The 26,634-nt window shown below is 37.0% G+C and overlaps 1 protein-coding gene across 5 annotated transcripts in view; it reads right to left on the reverse strand.

Annotated features, from left to right (window-relative positions):
- Positions 1 to 2,175: 2,175 nt before the first annotated feature.
- The window catches only part of PHF14 (PHD finger protein 14), a 162,135-nt gene continuing 137,676 nt past the window's right edge, over positions 2,176 to 26,634 (reverse strand). For 4 of the 5 annotated variants that reach the window (XM_061469264.1, XM_061469263.1, XM_061469266.1 and 1 more), the window contains one exon: positions 2,176 to 2,357. In XM_061469264.1, coding sequence (XP_061325248.1) covers positions 2,283 to 2,357 — 75 coding nt within the window. In that variant the 3' untranslated portion in view covers positions 2,176 to 2,282. The remainder of the gene's footprint in view (positions 2,358 to 26,634) is intronic. The other variant, XM_061469262.1, reaches the window with a different exon arrangement.

A 26,634-nucleotide genomic window follows, 5' to 3' on the forward strand; every position in this document is an offset into this window, starting at 1 on the left:
ATTTTATTTCTCTTAAATTTTTAAACTGTTCTTATCTCAATCCACAGGTTTTATGTTTTTCCAGTGAGCGAGGTGGCACTTAGGACTGGCTGGGGTCAAACCACGACACAACCGTGACTGTAGAATTCTGGTGACATATGTCAGATTTCTGAAAAAAATAGTTACCTAAAAGTATGATTTATGTAATTATACTTTCACATTAAATTTTTAGGAGTTTAAGAAAGATACAGAAATACTCCTTTTAAGCTAATACCAGCAATATGCATCAAATAAAAGACTCTGTATCTTTCAACATCTGAACCATTTTTCTCACTCAGGTGTTTGAGAGCCAAGTAATGTATTTTCATACAAAACCCAAACACCAAATAACCACCTTTCTCATCTTATGCACTCATACAGTTCCAAGCTGTCACAGAGCTTAGACTCATAGCAAAGGACAAACCTGCTGCCATGGACCGAATGGAAATAAATTATTTTACACAAACAAAACCCTATCTGCTAATTTCAAACAGGATAATTTGTATGGATAAACCCAAACACCAAGTGGAGTGGGGACAGGGATGGCCACGGATGCCAATACATGGCCATAATCCATCCCAGTCAGTAACTCTCCCTGCTATTACGCTGTCTTTGTGTAAACCCCATGTAAAACTGCATTATCTCACCTTTTCTTGTAAGTTCATTGTTCTGTACTTCAAAATTCAGAGGTCTTTCAGCCCTTTCCAATGTCAACCCTGCCACTTCTTCAGATCCTGGTGTGTACTAAGATCTGAGAACTGACTATGGCTTTCTAAGTTAGCCTGCAAAAAGGAAGAACATTCACATTGTTCTTATCTACCCTGTGATCCTACAAATCACCGTGTAGAGAACAAGTCCTGTGTGGTAAATCTGTGTTTCTGTCTTTCCTAAATCTGTATCTTCCACTGCAGTAAAGTCAAAATCATATTCCCCCTCCTCTCTGAGATGGCTACAGTGACTGATCTATACCAAACAGACCAATGCTAGATTTATTTTATATGCTAATTTACATGATAGTTGCATTTGTTAAAATGAGATCTAGTGTTATTAAACTCCTGTAGAGTAATTGTGATTGAAATTTGTCCATGAGCTACACACATTTGAACTTCATGAACCAGAAAAGAATTTATAAAAGATAATGCTTCAGAACAGGCATGTTGTTTTTAAAATATCTTAAACTATAGTTTATTCAGACAGGATAAAATTGAAGATGAATACTATTTACAACCTGATTTAACACTCAATATACAGAATAACAGTAAAAATATAAAAGAGTGTGAAAAGAGGTGAACTTTTTAAATTGAAGACGATTCATTTCTCTTAGAGCAAGATAAATTTCACTCAAGGGACTTCAGTGAGTGTTGCTCTAATCCTAAAACAGAATCAGTATATTTTTGGTTTCTTCACTGCAACCTGTGGAACTATCAGGCTGTAAATCTACATCTGAGTTTCTCGAAGTAACCTTCCCATTTATTGATGTGCACAGGCTAACATCAGAGGTAAACTGGAAATCAAAATGATGAGCATAGGAAGAAAAATTTTTTTTTATTATAGATTTTCACTACTCAGTCTGGTAAAATGGAAATATCGAAGGAAGGAATTAGACCTGGGTAGGATGGCCTAATCAAGACCAAAGGCTGACATTCATTAAAAGACAATGATCACATGACAACAGAAAAGGTTTACATGAAAGAAAATTATTATACAACAGGAAACCAATTAAAAATCACAAGATACAAGCATGTAAAGCCAACTACTTATGTAAACATACTGTACATACCAGAAAAACCCTTGCCTCCACCAAGTCCTCAGCAACATTTATTCTAATCGCTGATCAGAAGAAATTTCACAACTCGTTTAGTAGAACATATTTAGCTAACTTATAAGAATCAAAGCTCTTGCTCAGAAATACCAAAATACATCTGAGTTATAACTATCCTTTAAGGATAAAATTGCTTTGTAGAGTACAAAAGAAAAAAACTGACCCCTTTGAGTAGTAAACGCTATTAGTGATGAATAACCCATCAGCTTTCTATACCGTGCTCAAAAAGCTTTTTGAATTTTATTGATATGGTGCTCAGTTCTGATAATTCAGCTTCTAATGCAATCAAGAATATCACCAGGAGCTACTTAATTAATTCCCCAGTGCAGCATGAATTTAATTTTCAATGACTTTATTGAGAACTTTTTTTGTTAATTTTACAATGAGAAACTATAATCACTGTTACACAACTTGCAAATATTTCAAACAAGACAGCAATCTCCTATTTTTTTGATTTTTTCTGTTCCAAATTCAGCTCCTGAGATGGATTTTCTGCCCCAGCTTCATTTTCATCTTCCTGTAAAAGAAAATGAAAACCTGAATATTAATGAACTTATTGAAGAAGTACACTTTTTGTACTTATGCGTATGCATACAATTTTGTACAGATTTTTGCCATCCTTTGCCTGACCACCAGGCATAAAAAAAAAGCAAAAAAAAGAGTCATTTATTCAAGTATTTGATTTTGTTTTGGAGTTAAAATTAAAAAGATAAGAAATATAAACAAAACTTATCACCTACATTTATAGTAGAAGAATAATTTAATGAGTAAATATTTCACTGATCAATTTACTGATGGTTACATAAAGAAATTACTAAACCATACATGGATGACAAAATAGTCAAACATCTGCTGCAGGCAGCATCATACACCCTCCCTTTGTTCTTGACCACAGGTTTCTACTAAATTACTTTCAAATGCAAGAACTTTCATCATTGTTCTAAAAATTACTTTTGAAAAGCATCTGCCATTGAAAAATGTTTCTTTTGTTGTTTTTTTTTTTTTGAGACCAGATACGTTTACTTCACCATTTGATAAAAGACAATAAATTTAACTCCAGAGACACTTTATGTGCTGCAGCATCGTATTTTTGTCCCATCTAGCATATTTTCTTGACAGGCCTGCCAATTCTCCAATTACTTGTACCACCATATGTTATCTGAAGATCAGTCAGGTCTAAAATAGGAAACATGAGCATGTCAGGCAGCAGCATGCTTACAATATTCTACAGCTTCAGCTCCACGAGTAGGGCTCATAACTCACTACAGGTTCCTCTGAATTTTGCTGAAAAAAATGAAGTGACATCATAATGCCGTTTCTATAGGAATGGATACTGTTTTGTGTCCAACACAGAATTTTGACCTCCAAAGCATAAATTATGAAAGACTGAGAAAACTTTTATAAGGCAACTTGCAACCTATCGCATCATGAACAGCCCTTATCACAATTCAAAGTATGGCCAGTTTTCCTGTCGGCATTTTAATTCAATATACAAAGAATCTTTCTCATTCCAAAACTACAAAGAAGAAATTAACAGACATTTTGGAATGAAGAAGCATCCTGGCTGCTGCTAATACCACAAGTCATCAAAGTCAACAGCTGAGAGAAAGGAAATGTCAGGGATATTAGGTGGGACTCGGAAACCCAAGGTGCAGTTTCCTGTTTTAAAAGAGCACCTTCATTCTTCTAGGAAAATAACTATCTTTTTGCATCCTAGCCCTCCTTTCACCACCAAAGGGTGTTTTGTAAGGATAATTATAAAAAATATTTATAGGTACAAAACATAGGAAGACTACATGGGCAGCATAAAACAGAATAGCAATGGAAAAACTCATTAAAAAAATGTGGTCTCTTATGTTACACAATGCTAAAATAGCATAGAAAAGCTAGCTGTTCTATTAAAGAAACATACACTCCAAAACATCTCTTCAATTGCCTTTAAAAGATGTAGTGAGTCTTGTGGCTCTTTTATTTCAGGTGAGGGAACACATCTGTGCATGTGTGAGAAACCAAAGACTGTTGATTCATTGAAATTAGAAGTGTAGCATATATGGAAGAGAGTTTCATGTATAGTGAACATACTTCAAGGTCAAACTTCTCAAGAAGTAAAAGCCAAGGCAGAATGGGAAACAGCAAAGGAACAATGTGTAACTAGGCCAAGATGTACACAACAAAGAATATCACTGAATAAAAAAGTTACCAACAGGAACTTTTGGCTGGTATCGAAAAACAGCCAGGTTCTTTCATGAAGGACTTGTTAATGAAAGAACAGCAAATTTGCATGTTTCAGAAGGTCCTCACCCACAAAAGTTGTATCCCTATGACCTCAGCACCAACTTATCCACCTCCCTAGCACACAACCTGCCACTATTCCAACGTCCTTTTATTCCCTCTTAACCCTACACAGTCATTCTTTTCCCAGCACACTTGATATATTGTGTAGGGTTTCCCCTCCTAATAGAGGGAGTATGCACAAATTTCAAAGACTACAGGGCCATACCTTCACAGAGGATTACAAGAGGGTGAAAGGATATTAGGCTCAATACTGAATATCAGCTTCCTGAGTCTATTTTTTGTGGACAAAAAGGTTTTATCCAGTGAAAGAGCTTTGTAACAGAATCTTCTGGCTTTGTGTAAACTTGAAATGTTTTAATGCTGTGCTCATACGGTCATGCTTGCTCTCTGTCAGATTTCCTAGGTTACAGCAGCAGCTGCAATGATCAGTGTTTTCTGAGATGCAGAAATAATGGCTGAGTGGCTACAGCAAGTCCAGGATTTGCTCTGTGTGAATACTCAAGATAGAAGCATCCACTCTGGATATTTTTCAGAACCAATACCCTTGCCTTTGTTCATCTGCTGTTGCTTCAACTAGGTGAAACATATTCAAACAGGTATAAACTACCTGCAGATTATAAATTGAATTTACATGGGCAGATTCCTACACACAATCATCCAGGCCCCTGACTGGTATTTTGTTGTTGTTTATTTTTTCGAATTTTACATATTTTTATGCACAAAAGCTCTCTGAATACTGTTGTATTGAATTATGCTCCACAGAGGACATCTTAATTTTGTAGGGGCACATATATTCCATTTCTGTTTTCCAAGAACAGAAAGTCCTATTTCATTTTGATACAGAAACCTAAGTTTAGTCTCTCTGAATGTGGGTGACTACTGTGCAAAACAGACACTGGAAAGTATGATCTACCAGTACTGGCAATCATGCAGCTTTCTGCCAGAAAAGAAGTGACAGCATTGTCCTGAGAATGGCAAGCTTACTAAGGACTCAAAACTTCTCATGAGACATGAACTCCTATAAATTGTAAGAGCAGCATCCCTGCCAGTATTGCTGGGAAAAATTTCAACTGGCAATTTTGAGCATACACATTAACCATACTCCAGGATGTAAAGACTCACTACTCTTTCACTTTGCTGACAATGGAAAATTTCTATGAAATGTTTTATCTTTTCTATTAATAGCCCAAGAGGCATCCCAAAGATTGCACACAGAATACTGAATTGGCTTTAATGTCATTAATGATGTTTGAATTTTCAGCTAAATAGCCTATATAGCTTAATTATTAAGAAATTAGGCTCTGAGAAAAAGACTCAAGGCTGTTAGTGGATGAGAAGCCAAACATGACTGGCAGTGCATGTTCACAGCCTGGAAAGCCAACCGTATCCTGGGCTGCATCAAAAGAAGTGTGGCCAGCAGGTTGAGGGAGGTGATGCTCCCCCTCTACTCCAATGTTATAAGACCGCACCTGCAGTATGGCATGCAGCTCTGGGGCTCCTGACATAAGAAGGATGCGAACCTGCTGGAGTGAGTCCAGAGGAGGACCATGAAAATGCTCAGAGGGCTGGAGCATCTCTCCTATGGAGACAGGCTTGAGAGAGCTGGGCTTTTTCAGCCTGGAGAAGTCTGCAGGGAGACCTTATAGCAGCCTTTCAGTACCTAGGGGAGTCTATAAGAAATCTGGAGAGGGACTTTTTACAAAAGCGTGAAGTGATAGAACAAAGGGCAATGGCTTTAAGCTGAAAGAGGGAAAATTTAGATTACACATTAGAAAGAAACTGTTTACTCTGAGGGTGCTGAGGCGCTGGCACAGGTTGTCCAGAGAAGTTGGGAATGCCTCATCCCTGAAATCGTGCAAGGCCAGGTTGGACAGGGCTTTGAGCAACAGGATCTAGTCAGCGGTGTCCTTGCCCATGGGAAGGGGATTGGAATTGGATGATCTTTAAGGTCCCTTTCAACCCTAACTATTCTATGACTCTATGATATTATATGAACAGGCTGCTGATTAAACATATATTATTTTTTTTTAGTAACTACCACCTAGCATTGTCATGATTCTAATGCTTCTAATACTGTCAGATAACAAAGAAAAACCTTTTCTTTTCATGTTATCTGCTAAAAACCAGTCCATGATGGCAGTGTATAACGTTTATCTGTGGCTACAAAGCAAATGAAATACTGAATTCCAGTTTCTGTTTCACAGAATTTCAGTTCACATTATTTCTATTAATGCCTCACATCTCTCTTTTTTTTTTCTCTCAGCCACCTATGACTCTACTGTCTAGTGCCTGAAACAGAGAACAATCACTTCGGTGTTAAAATGTTCAATTATTAAAGTAGTTTTTGATAGCGGATGTCAAAAGTCAAACATCCCTTAGTATCTTTCCTGACTACAGACAATCATATACTCTAATACTATGCAGTATTGGAGTATATGCAGTTGAAATAAATTAAGTTTACAAGTCTGAATTTGTCATTCTTTCAGATTTAAAAACAACCCAAATACAAAACCTAAGTGATAAAGAAAAGGACAAAGGGCTTTATAAAGCGCTGTTAAACTCAAAACCCTGAACTGAAATGTCAGGTCAGGAGCTCCTTGATTGATTGGCTTCACTAACGAAGATTTGGGAAGGGCTTTACCCACGCTTACTACAGGAGTGATGAGGACTAAAAGGGCAATGTGGGATAGGCAAATCCGGTTGGACAAAAGGCTGCTTGGTCATTCAGGATGCTGCCGAACAAGACTGTCATCTCCTTGGTCAATCTCGAGCGACCAATGTCCTGAACCGCCTGCATGCAGGGCTGGGTCTGCCACTTCCAGTGCACCTCATCACGTGCTGTTTCATCCCTCACCTGTCGCTACAGGGCTTTGCAAGTGTGAGTAAACCCTTCAGGCCTGCGCAGTGGATTTTTTAGGTGAGGCACAGCATGTGCAGAGCTGGCCCCACCCTTTACACCTGAGGTTTATCTGCCAGGGCCTAGAGAGCTTGGACTGTGACAGCAAAGTCCTCAGGTCGTAGGTTTGGTTAGAGTGTCCTTCTCTTTGATGGATGGCCTTACAGGGCTAAACGAGCTCCATCTGCCCAGGTTTGAAGTTAGAGTTGTCCTTCTCCTAGGATGGTTGCCTGAAGGCTAGTGAGCAGGCAATGTGGGATAGGCAAATCAGATTGGAAAAAAGGCTGCTTGATCATTCAGGGTGTTTCCGAACAAGACAGTCAGGAGCTCCTTAAACCATTAATGACTGAACACCTCATCAGAATCTTGATGATGCTGATAGACTGAAAGACCTTCTACATCAGCTTTTTTCTTTCCATAGTGCATCCCTTCCTTTCCCTGGGAATTGGATTAAACGGTCCTTTGGATGCTCTCAAATGTCCTAGTGACATCTCTCCTCCAAATTAATTAGTCTACACTTGGTAGCTGAGCATTTATGGGTCACAGTAACAGAACAGGGCCATGAACTTGTAACTGAGACCCTACAGTGTGCTACTTAGGTAAGTGTTGAGGATTATTATTATTGAGCATTCAATAGCTTTGCTGAGGTTAATAGGAATACTTCAATATTTAGACACCTCAAGGTGCCAAGAACTAAAGGTAAGAAGCTGACTTTTAAGGTCCTATTTCTGAAAATTTTGATCTAACATTTGAGGGAGACTATAATATAACTTCATCCCCTTTGAAAGAGTATTTAAGGTCAACTACAAATGATGATCCAAGCAGAGAATAACAGGTCTGACATAGAAAGGTAACTCTGTAGTTAAAAAGTGCCTAGAAATAGGTGTTTTGGTGCACTTTTCTATTCTCCTTCCCCATCTCCACCTCCCCAGTTCAGACTGTCTGAGAATTTCTTTTTATTCCATTAGTTAATGACATGAAATCTGGAAGATGATGGTGAATTAGTCAATTCTTAATTCTACAAGGAATCTGACACTACTCTGTATGTAGAACAGACCGCACTGCAATTAACTGTGCTAAGAAATGCAACAATTCACAGATTTGTGCATTAAACCACAAATTTCTAAAGTTGCATTACAAAGGTATACTTAAATAATCCTTCTGTTGTGTGCTTTGCAAACTGTAACCCATATTCTAAACTTAATAAATAGCTATACATTACAGTATGATGTAAATGAACAACTGAATAATAACAAAGTATGCAGAATTCAAAAATATCTTATTACAGTGAGAAATTATGAAAGGGTTCTTTATGCTATCACATATTCTAGAAATATCTCAAAACCACTCAGGACCAAATTCAAACACTATTACTTTTCAAAGTACCTTACCTCAAAAGAGCTGTGATATGACTAACATGCTAAGCCTCAGCAAGGGTGTCCATGTGGTGTTTCATCTCCTGCCTCACAGATCCCAGCTAGTAAAACGTCAGTTGGAAGTAAGTAAAAATACTTCTAATACTCTTCAAAAACATACCAGGAAAAAGGGACTTGAGAAACTATGAGAGGTTTTTATTGTTGAAGTCTAGCTTTCCAATGTCATAGGCCAAATTTGGAGGGAAATGACCATCAGGCAAAAAAATGTGAATTACATCAGTCTCTCAGTTAAATCAACAAAAGATGAGCATCTAGCACCAATATTTAAAAGTTATTTTTCTTCCAAAGCCTATGCTATCTCTTCAAACGTATTACTGACAGTCCTTATAACAGAGTGGTGCAAAAATACAGAGTACAACTGGAACAATTTTGTACCAATGGATATTAGAAGCAAATATAAATTTCTTGTGATAGATGACAGTTTTTGTCACTGTAGCTCTGAAGTGATAAGGCAGCTGTTTGTTTCTCCTTTGAAAAAGAGACCCTTGCTACATGGATCATTTTCATAGTGACAGCCTTGACAAGTTTGACATTTGCTTCATGAAGTATTCTGAAGCAGCCATCAAGAAAATGCACCCTCTGGGACCACTGGCAATCTGACAGTCGTACCTTTTAATGCTCATCTCCATTAATTCTTACTGTCAAAGCCCACCAAATTCCTGTAAGAAAATCTCTGCTGATCTGGTACGTTAAAAAATGGAGGCTATGAATGAACTAACCATTATAATGTAAGTAAACATGACATCAATTAACTGGAAGCAGCTCTCCACCACATTTTGTTCAGTAAAATGAGCAACGTTTAGCTGTTGTCTCCTTCACCGATGCAGTATATGGCATCGTGCTCTAGGTGGCAATGCAAGACTGGGAGAATTACTTTTATACTGAAGCTGAAGAAGCTACAAGCAGCTGCATGTTTATCACAAACTCTTTCCCCTTTAACTTGCACTAGTACAAGAACTTTAAGTCTTTTTGAAACGTTTGTCAGTGTTCTATATTTTTTGTTTCCTTGTTTCTAATTCTGATTATACAGATAAATGTACCATTGCAAGAGCCCTTAGAGTCAAAATTTCATTTAATGCTTAGTACAGAAGTGGAAATTCATGCCAGATTTCAAATCTTCCATCTGTTTCTCTCTTTTTAAGGAGGCAGCCATTCCACTGAGTGGCCCTTCTGGCTGACTGCCACAACAGTTGGGATGCTCTTCAGGGCAGGTGGTGCTTGAAACTCAACCATTGTTTTTCAAGTTCAGCTGGTTCTCCTTGAAGAAAGCAGAGGAAACTGTTTCCTCTTTAACAATTGGAGTCTTAAAAGGTTTAGTTATATGAACTTTAGACTGCATCTATAAAAATGTAGATATCACAAACCTGAAACATCAACTAGGAAATAGTTGAAAAGCAACTTTTAATGGGATTGTACTGTGCCTGTATGGGATGGGCTTCTTCAATTTCCACTCCGATCTCAGAGTGTACGCTTGCCTTACTTTTCAAGCCTTCAAGTCTGGCATTGTCCTGATTTAGATCCTTTGTAAGGCAATTTTGTCACTCAAATATAATACTTACATCTGTGCATATATAAATATATATGTGGAAACTAAAATAGCATTTCTGACTAATGTGTCAATATAATTATTTTTATGAATTGGAAATTAAAACAGGAAGTTCCACTTTATATATACTCATACTACTACAGAATGATATTCCGTAGCCTAGAAAAGTGTATTCTAAACTTATCAAGATGATTTTAAATATTTATGGCTCCACTCCCACCGTATTTACACTATATATTTACTGAATTATAAGAAGCAAAACGTTGGGTTCTTCTTACAATAATCTAGATGAGAACAAAAGGTGATCAGGCCAGTGATATGGAATTAACAGCTCTTCTAAGTAATTTAACTTCTAAGTACTGTTTAATAAAAAAAAACCTAGCAAATAAGAGGATAATTTTTAACTGCTCAATTGTTAGGCTATCTATGTATCCTGGTCGTTACTAAACCTGAAGATTTTTTATCATGCTTTAACTGTTTTCACAAATAAGTTTAGCTATAGACAGCCTTTTATCAAGAGGTCTCAACATCCTTCATTTCCACAATGATTAACAACATTAAATAGAAAAGCAGGTACAACTGAGCTATAGAAAAATGCTTCTGTAAGCTACAGACAAGACATGCTGTCTACAGTTGAAGGCAGCTAAAAGACATCACTCTAAACATCACTGAAGTACACGTTTTTTACAAGAAAAAGAAAGCACTACCATATGAAAGGAATAAATTTATCTCAATAACAGGGAAAATCTAGACCATAATGAAAATGTTTTAGGAAAAATGAGTGTACTGCATGCTTTTGACCAAAATTAATTAGAGTTTTAATGTTCTACATTTCCACCATAATTCTTTAAATGGTGCGTTTATTTCACAGTAATAAACACTCGGTTCATTAAGTAAAGTTCAAAATCCGTGTTAGTCACTACATTTAACAACCTTTGGCCCCCTTCTTCTGTATTTTTTTATTCAGGTTTCCAAAGCATTGAATAAGCAATTGAGGAACACAATTAAATTTCATGATTCTGCATATTTAGGATTCTTATTTCATCTAAGACAAAGGGCAATTAATCTACCATTCTATACTGAATTCCAACTTTAGTGAGCCATGTAGATACTGAAATGAACTTACAGGAAATGCTTAATTAAATTACTGTAAAAAGCATAACCAAAGTTTTTTCTTTCCTTATGACAAAAGAAAACACACATTTAATTAGAAAAAGTCTACTGCAGTATTTTAAATTTAATAACTTTGGAATAATGAAAATATTGCTATAATGTGACAGCTAACAACTCAGAAAGCTTTTTTCTCCTTTCGTTCGTATTTCAACAGAACATTTCACCTGAGTGCAGCCATGAAATTCTGTCCAGACTCTAGGCATAAAAGACAGAACTTTCAATAGAGTTAATATGAAGACACAGGAGTCTGAACAATACAGCAAAGGCCTTTATTTCAGCCACCTATTTTTCAAAATACGATATAAATAATGTAAAAAATGGTTTATATTTGTTGCAGCCCTGAATGCTTATACTCAGTCACAATCCATGAAGTTGCAAAAACAACTGATAGAAATGGGCAAAGCTGTACAATTAGATAAGGGATAAACTACGACAGCAAATAGAACCCGTGGTACTGATGAAGAAATCAGAGGTAGAAGAGACTTTTTTTAAAAACCCCGTACAATTCCTTTCAGTAGGTCCCCCAAAACACATGCTGATATTGAAATTCAGAATCCAACAACTACAACTAGACAGATGCTTCAGTGATTTCAATATCCATTAAATAAAATCCCCCAAAAAGCATTCCAGACGAGGACCAGATCCTCATCTTCATGCTAACAACGCAGGTGCAGGTACAGTCTCTCATGGAACACCTAACCTATACCTTCCCTACATTCGTTTAATCTAAATTAACACCAGCACTGTAGACCTACCCAGAAGTCAAAAATACTTCTTTACAAGCTGTATAAACATACATCTAATTTGACAATATAACACAAATATTTGACTATGGACCTGAAATCAAGCAAGACAAGAAAGAAAAGACAAATCTAAGGCTTCAGAAGTTGGAATCCAGTTGGTTTGATAGCAAAAGAAGGCCTGTAGATTTGTTTGGGTTTATATTTTTAGATTATTTCTGTATTTGAAGAGAGCACTTACTGTTCTGATCCTGTAATGATGCCTGAACTGTCCTGTTTCATACAACAGATCAACTCAGCTGTATTTGAAGCATCAAGGGTGTATTGGTAACAAACACAGTCAATTTTGTGTTGAAATTGTAACATTAAGTATACCAAGGTTTCAATAGTTTCAAGCTGATCAGCTTCTAAATGAACAAAACAATAAAATAAAATAAAATAAAATAAAATAAAATAAAATAAAATAAAATAAAATAAAATAAAATAAAGTAAAAGTATTAGGTTTAACAGTAGAATGAGTTATCTTCAACCTCCGGTCATCTTTGCATTTCCAGGTGAGGTTCTGAAGTCGAATGTTATTCAATTCAGTGGGTATACTAAGGGATGTTTTGGTAGTTTGTCACGATAGTGATATTGTTTAGCTGTAATTTTGTGATGTCAGAATCTGATGAAACTCCTTCAGGTGTCATCAGAGATAATGCAATGTCTAACCATTTAAGGTAATACTGTTGTCAAAAGGAACTCTGCAAAAACCTGCCCTGTAAAAGCAGTATCTGCCTTCAAACACACACTCTGATATCCTGCCAAAACTTTTTCCCTAACAATATCTGTTCACTTTTTTTTTTTTTAAAAAAAAAAAAGAAAAAGAAATAGTTGCCTTTCAGAAACTTAGAATCAAATTAATTGACAGACCTCACCTTGGTTCAGATAGTTACCACTAAAAGGGTTCCTTACAGGTTCATGGTGCATTTCTTTCTGATAAACTTAGAAGTTCCTGTTTCACTATACTACATCAAAGTCATCTTTTGGTTTGTCAACAGTTTGCTTCCCATCTCTGCCCACCCTCCAACAAATCACACATAATTTTGTTAGAAAAGTGGGAGAAAAAATACTTCGATGTGATTCAATTACTGAAAAGCCATATTCTAAAAGATTCCCAAAGCAAGGGAAATTTGACTCTAATTAGTGTTTTGCATATTTATGGTAGAAAAGCTTATTACAGAGCTCATAATAAATCATATTAATCTACTTTTTCCTTAAAACACTGAAGCCACTTAATAACATTCATTGAAACTCCTATTGAAGCTCACTAAACACCATTCCTCAGACATCTACTCACTGAGGAGGTTTTTTTGTCTCCCATTATGTTACATCACAGTGCTTCCAAGACATAATATTCTACTCAACCATTAAGGGCCACAACTTGCGAACATGTATACATGCATCGTATGTATACATTCAACTACATTCAATTCGTTTGATCACTGAACTGAACAGTACTATTTACTGGGGCTATGTATGGAATATACTGTGGAGCAAGGCTTCTCTGGAACGGAAAAAATGTAAACAGCCCCTGGATCAAGAACAGCATTTAAATTATGGGTATTTAAGAGGAAGTTGAGGCTATTTTCAGAGGGCTAGTGTTGTCAGGCAGCTGCCTCTAAGGAGTTTCTGCCCAGCACCTTACTTAGGGTCAGCAATGGCCCAACAGCAATATATTTAGTAGTTGCTGCTCTCTGCTCTTGTACAACAGCTGCTCTCCTAACTGTCAGGATTAGCTACCAACATCAAGCAAAAGCTTACATATTCATTCATTTTACTTAGTTGCAATCCATTTATCTGGTTTTACTCACTGGCTTTTCTCTTTCTGCATATACAGGAGCTCCAGGAAACACAATTCGAAGAATTAACAGCTAGTAACTATTTCATTATTTTCTGTTTACTCAGACAATCATCACATGTCCCCTTTACTCTCAAAGCAGAACAGGTAGTAAAAAAAAGTAATATAGAAAAAACAGGCTCATATTCTCCTGTGGCAAATACTACCTAGTATTTGATGCAACTCATTTTGCCTGCTTCTTCTTATCAAGATGTACCTTAGGCAACACAACACAGAGAACTACAGAAGCCTGTAGTGCTGCCATTTAAATCAGCATTTAAAGTTAGAAAGAAACACATAATTATACTATCTAATCTACCAACATACTTCTAAAATATGATTATTAAGAATATGAAGGCTCTGAAGAAAATACAGCAAATGCTGTCTATCTCCTTAACATCAGTTACAGTTACTGGTATTAATCATTTGCAACTTTTAAGCGAACTGAAGTATATTTAATTAATTTAAATTCAAGAAAATCTTTCAGAAGGCAAGTTCTCAAAAAAGCAAAACATGAAAAATTGTGCTACCTGTTTCTTTCTCTATCCATTCAAAAACCTCAAAAGTAATGCCTGTTAAGACCTAGGTATAGCAAGGTCTCTACTGCCTTTTTGCTGCTCAATTTGATAAAAGTTAACATATAGTTACAATATTTAACTATGATATTAATTAATAACCCTGTTGGCCAAGTCACACCATACCACATACTGTACAAACACATCTGAAGAGTCTGAGATTGCAGAATCTAAAATCAGTTAAGAAAAAAAGATGAAAGAAAAGAACAAGTAAAATATAAAACCTACATGTGTCAGGATAATGGGCATATATCTCAATCACATTTTTGTGCCAAGTATGGTTAATAAGTGAAGAATGATTAAAAAGTGATTACCATTAAAATGTATCTAAAACTATTTCACACAGTAATATTTTATATTTATTTATAAAACAAAGTGACTATACAGGACAGACATAAGAAGACAGGTATTGCAGGTATTTTATCAAAAGAGTACTGGGCCTTGAAGAGTCAGTCTGCGGAGGTGTACTTCTGTGCAGGAAAGAGTTCAGATCAAGGTGAGAACTCCCTGTATGAAGTACAGAGTGTGGAGAAAGTGGAGAAAACCAGTGAGCTGGAAAATGTCACTGGAGAAGAGGAAGAAATGGAGGAGTGGTACTTAATAGGATTTAGAATCTAGAGTACGGTCACTAACAGAAACCAAGATAAAACTAATGCATGTGTCCATAGTAAAGCAAGGTCTGAGACTCAGATGAAGAATTTCTCAGCTAAAATCTCTGACATTTGTCCCCCTACTATAATACAAATTCGTCCTGGAGGGTGTGGATATTGAACTTGCTGCTACATTAAAGAACTTATCCGTAAAATGTGAATAATAATACTTTCAATGTCAGGATGGAGCTCTGTGCATGAGAAGATTTATATAAGTGTTAAGTGCTGTAATTGTTATTACATTCAGAAAGTACAGAAGGCTTTAAAAGCATTAACTTTTCTAGCGCAGAACATCACCTGTTCTTTCTGAAACCAGCAAAGAAGACATAAAATGAGTGCAGAAATCAGAAGAAACTGTCTGGTTTTAAATTCTGATGCATATTTTTTGTCTCTAGGAAAAATAAACAACCATTAATAACATTAATTTTATGATACTTGATATTGTATAATATGCAGCAAGCCATAAAGCATATGAAAACTAGTTTTACTTCATATAAATTTATTTTTCATCAGGAAATTATTTAACTGAAAAGATGTTTTGAGATAACTAAGAAGGCAATGCATAAAAAAGGTGAATGGTTTGGAATGATGAAAAGAGAATGGAGTCAATTTTAAAAACATAATGAAATCAGGAAGTAACTACCGAGTCAGCGCTAGTACATCAGCAGCGGGATCAAATGAAACTGATGTGTCTAGATCTCTTTTTCAGAAGGAAAAGTACCTGCTCTCCAAGGAAGACCATATCCTAACAGCATTTAAGTGGAGGAGTCAACATCCTCCTTGTGAAAGCTGCAGTGATCAGCTTGAGTTCAATGAGTTTTTTCCACGTGAATATACTTTCATACTTAGGCTGTCTTGCATCATGCAATGATAACTGTTAAGGTTGTGGCCCAGAATTACATCTTTGGGTGTACAAACTTTTGGATATTTAGTTCCTAATTTTAGATTTTTAAAATGCATCGTTTATGTCCTGCCTAGTGCTTGCAATTCAAACTTTGTTGTTTATTCAATGTACAGTGGAAGTTTTACATTTCCACTTCATCCAAAACCATCAATAATTTGCCCTAGGAAAACAACATTTTCAGATGTCATGAGGATTTCCTCTACATATAACCAATTCTTCCTCTTTGTCGCAGTTTAAGCCCAGTCAGCCACGCAGCCGCAGCCGTTCACTCACTCCCCCACCCCGCCCCCTTTTTTCCCCCACTCCCAGAGGGATGGGGAGAAGAATCAAAAGAATTTAACTCCCAGGGGCTGAGATAAGAACAGTCCAGTAACTAAGGTATAACACAAATCACTACTGCTGCCACCAATACTAATAATGATAAGGGAAATAACAAGGGAAGAGAATACAACCGCTCACCACCTGCTGACCAATACCCAGCCCAACCGAGCAGTGATCTAGCCCTTCCGGGTAACTGCCCCCAGTTTATATAGTGGGCATGACATGCTGTGGTATGGAATACCTCTTTGGTCAGTCTGGGTCAGGTGTCCTGTCTCTGCTTCCTCCCCGCTTCCCCACTTCCCTGGCAGAGCATGAGACTCAGAAAGTCCTTGGTCAGAGTAAACATTACTGAGCAACAACTAAAAACATTGGTGTTATCAGTGCTGCTGCCAGGCCAAAAGTCGAAAACACAGCACTGCACCAGCTACTAAGAAGGAGAAAAAATGACTGCTACTGCTGAACCCATGACACCCTTGAAAATCTTTATGCACTAAGAAAAATAAAAGGCAGAATTTTCTCTCATATATTTAAAACTTTAACTACAGGAAGACAGCTACTGATACTGCCCAACAGGTTAAAATACTTGCTCTAAACAGAGCTGTCACTGGTACAGTATTTAAATTTACAAAGTGATTTCTGTATGAATGGGATTGTTCCAGGCTGAAAACAACATTTTTAATACTGCAAACAAACAAGAAATTAATGCACAAAATGAACTGCTTAACAGGGGTTTATGCACCCCCTGTGCATTGTATTTGGAAATGAAGTCCAGAGGCAGAGGGGTTCTCCATGGATTAGAAGAGACCCACAGCCCTTTCAGCAGCATCCTGTTATACAAAATTTGGCACTAACACTGTTTGCTTCAGCAAATGACTTCATGCTTTGTCTTTTTTAATCCAATTTCCACCTTAATATAGACTGAAGTGTAGTGAAAATATCGAAAGAGGATGCCTGGAAATGAACTGTGTTAGAAAGCTAATCCAGGCAGTAATCCAATCCCACACAGTCAGCTCCTCATTAACTGAGAAGTTTAACTCACAGATAGCTTCACAGGAACCAGTGTTCAGCACTAGTTATGACAAGATATAATTATCACACATCGAGACATGATTCAACAAGGCAGGTAAGAGGCTAAGTCTGAGAAAAAGAAGAGGAACAGGCACTCTATTGAGAGCCACAATAATTGATTCTAACACTTATCCCAATTTGAATAGCTTGGATTTGTAGGTTATTACATCATTAGATACTTTGCTGGTGTACCCCTTAAGTGTATGAGTCACCCAATTCAGCAAGAGCTTCCTCATTAGCAGGTATTATCTCCTCTTTTCTAAAGGCCAAAGCACCCATGCATAACTCAAGCAGCCACCCAACAGCCTATTCAGAAAACCCTCATTCATATTTTCCTACCACAGGAAACAATACTTTCCTACCTAATGAACATTGCTACATTTTTTATTTTTTTTTTACTTTTGTCTTTCTTAGACTGATTAACCACAGGTAGCAACCTGGACAACGTCCTGAAAAGGCAGACCTGAGGATGCCAGTGGCTTGCCATCCATGCATCTCAGCAGAGAAGGGCCAGAAAAAAGCAGTACTGTGTCTCCCTTGCAGAAACTCTGGGTCCACTGATGACACAAAGGCAACCCAAGGTTGCTGCATAGGCTGCTTGTGGATATGATGTCAGATTTTCTGTCAGCACAGTGTGATTCACCAGTTATTTAAATAAAAAATAAAAGCCCAACATTCTTTAAGCAAGTTAAACATGATGAAAGCATACCATTAAGGTATTCTCATAACGATATTCAGTGCCACGTACATTTTCATCCTAGTCAAACCAGTATCTGTTCATAGAGGTCTCTGTCTTTAACTCCTGCCTTGAGCAGAAGTAGGAGAAATCCAAATTAAAGCAGATTTCAATAAACTAATGGATTACAGTCCTACATCTTAAAATATGCAGAACGCACAAAACAAGTGAAACAAGGAGGCACAAAAGTACAAAATGTAATCAGTTCTAAGTAATGTTAAGTTTGATGTTTTTGTAATGGAAAATAACTGCTGTGCTTGAAGGTAGTTGACATAATTTCAGGCCCTCAGGACCTCAGTACAAAAGGTGTGAGAAAAGCAGAATAGAAGGACAGGACCTGGGGATGGGGAGTATTCCGGACTAGCAGATGTCCAGGGTGGGCACAGATAAACTAACTGAGAAGTAAAAGGACAGGATGATTGCTAATGCTTGAGGCGTTAATAAACCCATTAAGCTGATGTAAGCATCTACTAGGGAGTATTCCGGATTAGCAGATGTCCAGGATGAGAGCAGTTAAACTAACTGGTAAGTAGAAGGCCAGGATGATTGCTATGTCTGTAATGTTAATTGAGCTTGTTGGGAAAAGTAAACGACCCTTAAAGACCACCACATTTTGTATGCATGCCGGAAACCTTTTGGAAAATGATGTAATATGCTCAGTGACCATGCAAGGATGACCTGTGTAGCAATTCGGGGACACACGTTAGGAGGAACTATCCCCCGTGTCACCCGCCGCTGCAATAAAGAATACCTGCTTGTCAACTTGAAACTCTGTTGGCAAGTTTGTTCCTGGAGTTTTCTCTGAATCAAATGAAAGGATTTGCACTCCTGGCCTATGTAAAAATACAGGCTGCATTTGTGATTCTTTTTTTCCTGAATGACTGAGGTGAGACCTAAGATTTTTATTTTGTCTGAACAGTTTCATTAAACGCAACACAGCCCTTTCCTACTCCTTGGGGGAAGTCCCAAATGTATTTTTTCAAGGTCTTATCCATTATATAAAAGAACAAAAGGGATTTTTTTCCATGCCCATTTGCTTGTTTTGAGTTAATAGCTTTAGACAAAAGCAGGTGAAAATAAAGTGTCTTAAGACCATAACACCTTTGATTCGGAGAAAACTCCAGGAACAAACTTGCCAACAGTTTCAAGTTGACAAGCAGGTATTCTTTATTGCAGCGGTGGGTGACACGGGGGATAGCTCCTCCTAACTTTTGTCCCCGAATTGCTATACAGGTCATCCTTACATGGTCACTGGGCATATTACATCATTTTCCAAAAGGTTTCCGGCATGCATACAAAATGTGGTGGTCTTTAAGGGTCGTTTACTTTTCCCAACAATCTTCATAACCAGCTTAATTAACATTACAGACATAGCAATCATCCTGTCCTTCTACTTATCAGTTAGTTTAACTGTGCCCACCCTGGACATCTGCTAGTTCCAGATACTCCCCATCCCCAGGTCCTGTCCTTCTATTCTGCTTTTCTTACACCTTTTGTACTAAGGTCCTAAGGACCTGAAACTATGTCAACTACCTTCAAGCACCGCACCGCATCAAAAAAACCATCACAAAGCCATCAAATTTAACCTTACTTAGAACTGATTACATTTTGTGCTTTTGTGCCTCCTTGTCTCACCTTCCTCCCACAAACTATTTCCTTTTGCTGCCTACTCAACATTTGCAGAACTTTACCCTTTGGTAGATGTTTCACCATCTTCAGGCTTGTTTCCTTCTAGCTTTCGCCCTTTACTTCACAAAATTCTCATCTTTTTAAGCAGGAAAGTTTCTGAAGATCCTTAGGATAACGCTTAAAATTTTGTTGGTATCCATTCCTTTAGACACAAGCTCTTCTTTGTTGCTGTTCTCTGTCTACTTACTTAAAAGAACATCTTCTCTTGGTACAAGGATAAAGTAAAAATAACAGCTTACCACTTGTAAATATGTTCAAGGTGTGGGGACCGAGATTTTCCTAGAAAAGAGATATCTGGCAGTTGTTCTGTTGTTTTTTGTTGCTTTTTTTTTTTTTTAATTCTGAATCATAGCTTTTTCCTGTAATCTGATATTTAAGGGCATCCAACAGGAATAACTGAAACAGATGCCAGTCTTTCTCCCTAAAAAAAAAAAAAAAATTAGAAACACTCTGGGGACTATGGCAATGTGTTCCAACAAGAAGACCACTACCTATGGTGTCCATTTTGTAATGGCTGACATCGGCACAGAATATTTCACTGACAAATAAAATTTTCAACTCATTCATCTGTCATAAGTACCTTTCAAGCAGAAGTCATGTTTTTTTGATAGGGAATATATGAAGCAATGTTTAACTTCAGTTTTTTTCCATTGAGCAATATACTTTATCCACCTCACCAGGAATGACTGGGAGTCTAAAGATTAAACATTTCAGATGAAAGGATACAACACAGAAACTAATTTTCAAACTGACTCTATGTGTTCAGCTTTTTTGTTTGTTTGTTTTTAAAGGACACTCCAGCTACCTATTCCATAGCCACTAACAGCAGTGGCCTCACTTCAGTCCTTATTCTCTCCTTTAGGAAGAGTATTAGTCCATGACTGAATCACGGAATGGGTGGTGTTGGAAGGGACCTTAAAGATCATCTACTTCCAATCCCCCTGCCGTGTGCTGGGACACCCTCCATTAGATCACATTGCTCAAAGCCCCGTCCAACCTGGCCTTGAACATTTCCAAGGATGGGGCATCCACACTAACCACTAATCCTCATTTTCCAGCAACCAATCAGTATTGATTCCAGTATTTCATTTTTCTTCCATACCTAGAAAGTTAAGCTTCCAGTCTTTTGATGCAAAAGGAATTGTCCATATCTGAAAAAATTTAGTGGACCAGCAGAACTCCAGTTGCATTGTATTAATCTATTTGCTAATAAACTGCTATGCCAGCCATTGCTCCTATATCATTTTTGTACACAGTGACAGATTTCTATCATCACCTTCATAAACAAGTTTTTTAAACATTTTAGAACTTAGCAGCCTTGCAATATCTGAAGGGGGCCTACAAGGATGCTGGAAAGGAAGTCTTCATCAGGTACTGTAGCAATAGGATGAGGGTTAACGCATTTAAACTTAAACAGGGGAAGTTCAGGTTGGATATAAGGAAGAAGTTCTTTACTGTGAGTGTGTGAGGAACTGGAATGGGTTGCCCAGACAAGTGGTAAACGCTTCATCCATGGCAGCGTTCAAGACCGGGCTGGACGGAGCCTTGGGCGACATGGTCTAGAGTGAGGCGTCCCTGTCCATGGCAGGGGGTTTGGAACTAGATGAACTTAACATCCTTTCCAACCCAAACTATTCTATGATTCTATGATTCTAACTTGCATTAATCTTTTATCACTCTGAAAAAAGATTTAGATCATAACAGTGATAATAGCAGCTTTAGTCTCAAGTGTTACAGATTTTCTGAGGAATACAGCAGGTTGTGACCATACTTATATCAACTGAGATAATTTTTCTAGCTTTCATAAATGAAACTATCCTGCTTTCATCAAGCCAGGTGCATATTCCCTACTAATCCAAAAATACTAAATGCATAATTGAATTTTGTTTCCTCAGAGCATATGATTTCATAACCAAAGGCAGGAAAGAGCAAGAAGAGTCAACTGACAACAATATGCCATGCCTGTCCAAACAAATGAAAGGCTGTATCTCCTCAACAGCTTGACTACTGCATCACTCTCTCACTTTCTACATTAATGTTTATGACCCAGTGATGTATGAAGCCCGGCAAAATCAAGCAGTTGATATTCCTCAGTTAACTTTTTTTTTCATGTGCCACTCTCTGAGAGGCACACTCAAGCATATGTGGTCTAAGAAATTAGCATTTCAGAAAGCCCTAGGTATATTCCTCCTGACTATATCCACTGAAACACCACTTTCAAATGCAAGACTGGCTGACTTGATGGAATTTCTAAGCCATATACTTACAGCTAGATGGAACACTATTATGAAAGGAGCACTATTGCATTACTGGCAGGCTTCCTTACTGAAGGTTTTTTTTGGTGCTGGAAGATGGGAAGCAAGATCCTCCTGGAGCACTGAGAAGATGTGAGTTCTCATGTTGAAATTCAGAAGTCACCACTAGTCAATCAAAGTTTACCATATTATATGAACCTGGAGTTTGCTTGCCTCAGAAGTATTGATGTATGTTTGGAAAATATGAAAGACACACCAGTCAGTGTGCCTGTTCAATCTGCCATGAAGGCATCATATTTGTTCTGCAGCATAGGCAAGCTCCCGTGGTTCAGGAAGGAATAAAGATAACCAAGTATTTCTCAGTACTTCCACGTCAAAGCATGAAAAGCTGCCTTCTAATTAAATCTATTCATCTAATGTAACCACTTCCTTGGAACAGAAGATACTGAGGGTTTTCCAGAGCCAGAAAAGCCTCTGCTATATGCAACTATATGTGTTGTTAGCCTAATACAGTTTTTGTCTGATAAACTTGTTAGGCAGTATATCAGAAGCCAATTCTTTGAAAGACGCACTGTGAATGCAAAGTTGTTAGCGTGCCTCTTCTTAGCCAAAAGCCAAACACATCTGCCAGCCTAAAGTAAGCAACCTGATTTCCAGCAAGTATGACCTCATACTTCAATGTAGACATATCCCCATGTAATCTCTCTCTTACACTGAAACAGAAATAGAGATTTCAAATGAAAGAACAATGGGCTGTTGTCGACTCTTAAGTTCTCAGGATGCATTTGATTGCATGCAACTGAAAGCTCTAGATAGTTTCCCAGAAGCACAGTCATACAGATGCAGGCAGATCTTATTTTTTTTGAACAAAATGCTGCGTTTCATCGATTCCAAACTGTGCTGTCCACCTAGTTAAGGTTTATTTTCAACACCAAATGTCTTCATTTTGAGTAAAGCAACACTGAGAGAAAAGCTTCTACCCTAAAAAAAAAAATAAAAATTCAATCTTACATGGGGATGGTGGTGGAAAATGGAATGGTTCAATTGACTTCCTGCCTGTGTGACTATTAATTTACTCATATTCTTCATAAGGTAAAAGGACCCAGTGAATCTGTAGGACAAAACCAAATATAAATGGTTGTGTGCTGTCGAGAAAACAACAATCTTTCCCCTCTGATGTTGCTTATAAATTGAGTGTGTAGAATTTACCGACATAAATGTGATCGATTGCATTATTTCTCTCAAATAAGCAGTGGAACCTACCAGTTAAAGAAGGTTTTCATCCAGCATGTAGGCAGCTGTTTGGGTTTAAGTCCTGTGCTATTTTGAGGCCTCTTGAGGTGGGTGACCAAAATTCAGTGTACATAAACAGCATAAGCTTAAAAAAGATACCTAAGATTGAATGAAGTATGAACAAAGCTTATCCATTCATTTCTATGCATTTTGATACCCAACTGCTGTTAATCTCAACAACCGTGACTCAGATTCATCTTTTGTGCATTTGAGCTCTGAGTTAGACAATTTGCTTACCAAAGACGCACTTGGTGGACAGTTAGAAGAAATGCCCAGAACATAACTCATCACCCTTATCTTCCGCATTGATTTTAGGACAGGGTAATGCAGCAATTCCTTAATACATATATTAAAAACATTACGGCAAGGACAAGTGGCAAGTAAACGGAGCCACCCTTAACACCTTCTTCCTACAGAGTACCCATTCAATTGTAAATTCCACTCGTAAATTATGACTAAAGGAAAAGATTCAGACTCTGTAGGAACTGGAAATACTTGAAGAAAGAATTAAAATTGAAATGGCAAGTTTCTTTCAAGCTACTGATCATGCAGTATTAAGCATGTTTTATTGCCTTATCATAGTAATTAATTTTTGGTTCACATTAATGACATTCTTATCATGCCTAAGATGCTAATGCAATTTGACATCAGCAAATACCACAAGATCACTTAGCTTATGTCACTAGCAGGGACAAATTCATAGCTTTACATTAATGACCTTTCTAACATACTAATTGCTTCCAAAATGAAGGACTGCTTGTGTGTTTTTGTCATTCTTGCATTGTCTTTTAATATCTGTTTTTTTTACAGAAAACAATTATCAAGTTTCCCATACACATTAGAAACACTGAGACTTCATTTCAGCTTTCTACTTATTTGCAAAAAGCTGTCCCAAAGCTGCTTTGGGTCTTTTGTGTATGGGACTGGCTCCAGAACAGAAATATCTCCTCTGGCCAAGTGCCTTGGAGAGCACCTCTCTCAGAAGATGCGCACTCTCCAGCTGCCACTGAAGTCACAGAGCAAGTGGCTGTAAATGCAGGAGGTGCTGCTGCTGGGGCCTGGGGAAGGAGCACTCACAATTAAAGCATGAAACTTCACCCCTTGAATAGGAAGCAGATACATTTCTCCCCTTGTTAAGAGAAAGGCAGCATATGATCCTGTAAAGTACTTCAAATCAAATGGTCTTAATAATAAAGGGACAGCCATTTATTCTGCAAAATAGGTGCAGGGGGTTGTCACAACTTTTCTCTTGTGCCATTACTTCATTACAAATAGTAACAACGCTTCCCTGCACTTTCCTGTTAAAGCTGGAAGCATAACTGAAAATCTGTTAAGACACTGAACCATAGTATTTGTGTATAAAATGCTTCATTACAAAGATTTTTTGAATTCTAATTATTTTCTTATTAACCCAATTACTTTGCTATGTGTACATTTAAACATAATTATATGCTGTGACATGCACCTCCTCTATTGCATTTACTGCTAAGGCTAATTTTAACTAAATTAGGAGTTCATTCACATATACCACATATTTTATGGGCTTTTTGCAAACTATATCACTATTGTACAAACCAGCAACTGCTAAATATATATTAAGCTATAACAATAAAATGTGTAGCTTTAGATTGATACTAAATGTCTTAATGTGTTAGTGTGTTCCACACAAATTATTTGCTGAATTAGTCTGAAGTTTACCACAAGCTTGTTTTAACTTTCACTTGACCTTCACTTCTTTTTTAAAAGAAGGTTTTCGTATTCATAGATACATTCCTGCTGAAGACGAGGTTAAACTTGTCAGAAGCATTTTAATAAAATACTGAAGACCTCCCTTAATTTATGGCAGATATATTTTCAAGAAGGAAAATGCTGATATCATCTTGGTTATAAGCTTGCTGCTGAAATGATTTAGATATTCTTTTCCTTTCACACAGTACCAGTATAAAGCTTTTCTTTGCAGGCAATGAATTATAGTTGACACTTCAAACCTATTCTATCAGTATCTTCTAGTTCAGAAAAATGAGAAAACATAAATATTTATTCTATGTATACAGAAGAGACACAAGGCTCTGACAAAAATGATCCATTATGGAATGATGAATAACCGTTACATGTCTCACACTTAGAACAGCAAAGGGCAAAAAAATTTGCCACTTTTTAATATCAGGATTTGAGGTTATTGTGGAACTAAAAATGCAATTATTTTATCATATTGAGCTGGTGTTTAAGCCCAGTGATTTCTGATGACATTCACTTCATGACTACACAGATGATGTAGCTGCTTGATACAGATCCTTGGTCTGATCTGATAAAGTCTATTAATGATGTGCTTTAACTCTGGAAAAACAGTTATGCAAACAGCCTTCCATTATCTCAGTTTGTTTGTGAAATACTTCTCTGGCTTAAGTTTTGCAATTAATAACACTAGGAATTCCTTTATTCCATTATGTGACGCAGAGAAGTAGAGGCTATTATAATTTGCTGAAAAATAAACACTGTAGGAAAAAAGCAGTTACATTTCTGAATATTTGAAACAATATTATCAGTCTTACGATCATCCTTTCCTTTTGAAAGAAGAAAACCTCTCCTATTAAGTGCAAACAATAGCCAAAATGTAGTAAACAGGAATAATACAACTTGATTTTTTAATATTATTTTTAGCCACAATGTCTGGTTTTATACTAGAAAAAGAAGTCGTTGAGGTAAGGAACATTTTTTTTTATTCAGTGCTTTTAACCATACAGCCCTGACTACAAAACTGTATTCACAATACAAATTATGGAACTAAAAATAAATACTCAAAATGACAAGCACGGTAAGTTTGCCATGAGAAAAGAATAATATATAATTGCACAGAATTATTTGCTAAATTGTCTTATGGGAGCTTCACAGACTGTAACTTAAAGACCCCTTACTTATTAAACTCAAATTAAAAAGCATATTGATTTAAATGAAAATAAACTAGCATTAATTTGGTATATAAAAATTAAGAAGTTCTAAAGTTATAATACTCTGGAAAAATTGGCTAAGCTATCTTTTCAATGTGCCATTGGTATTAAACAGTGAACTATAAAACACAATTCACAGATGTTAACTTAGCAGAAAAAACCCAACCTGAAACCACACCACATATGCAATGTTGCACATTAAATGTTTTAATTTTTGACACTATTTCTTGGCCTCATCACTCCACCCAGGCACTGACAGGTTAACTTTTGACATGAAGTAAGGAGCTGCACTGAGTAGCAAAAAATGTTTATCTAGCCCAGCTTCTTGTTGCCTTCAATGGCCACAGGCAGATGCCCACGAAGACTGCAAGATGAAGGCAAGAACAAACC

The sequence above is a fragment of the Pezoporus flaviventris genome, unplaced genomic scaffold, assembly GCF_033815535.1.
Source record: "Pezoporus flaviventris isolate CSIRO_AGI_PZ_B2104156 unplaced genomic scaffold, CSIRO_AGI_Pfla_v1 ptg000055l, whole genome shotgun sequence".
Taxonomy (NCBI): domain Eukaryota; kingdom Metazoa; phylum Chordata; class Aves; order Psittaciformes; family Psittacidae; genus Pezoporus; species Pezoporus flaviventris.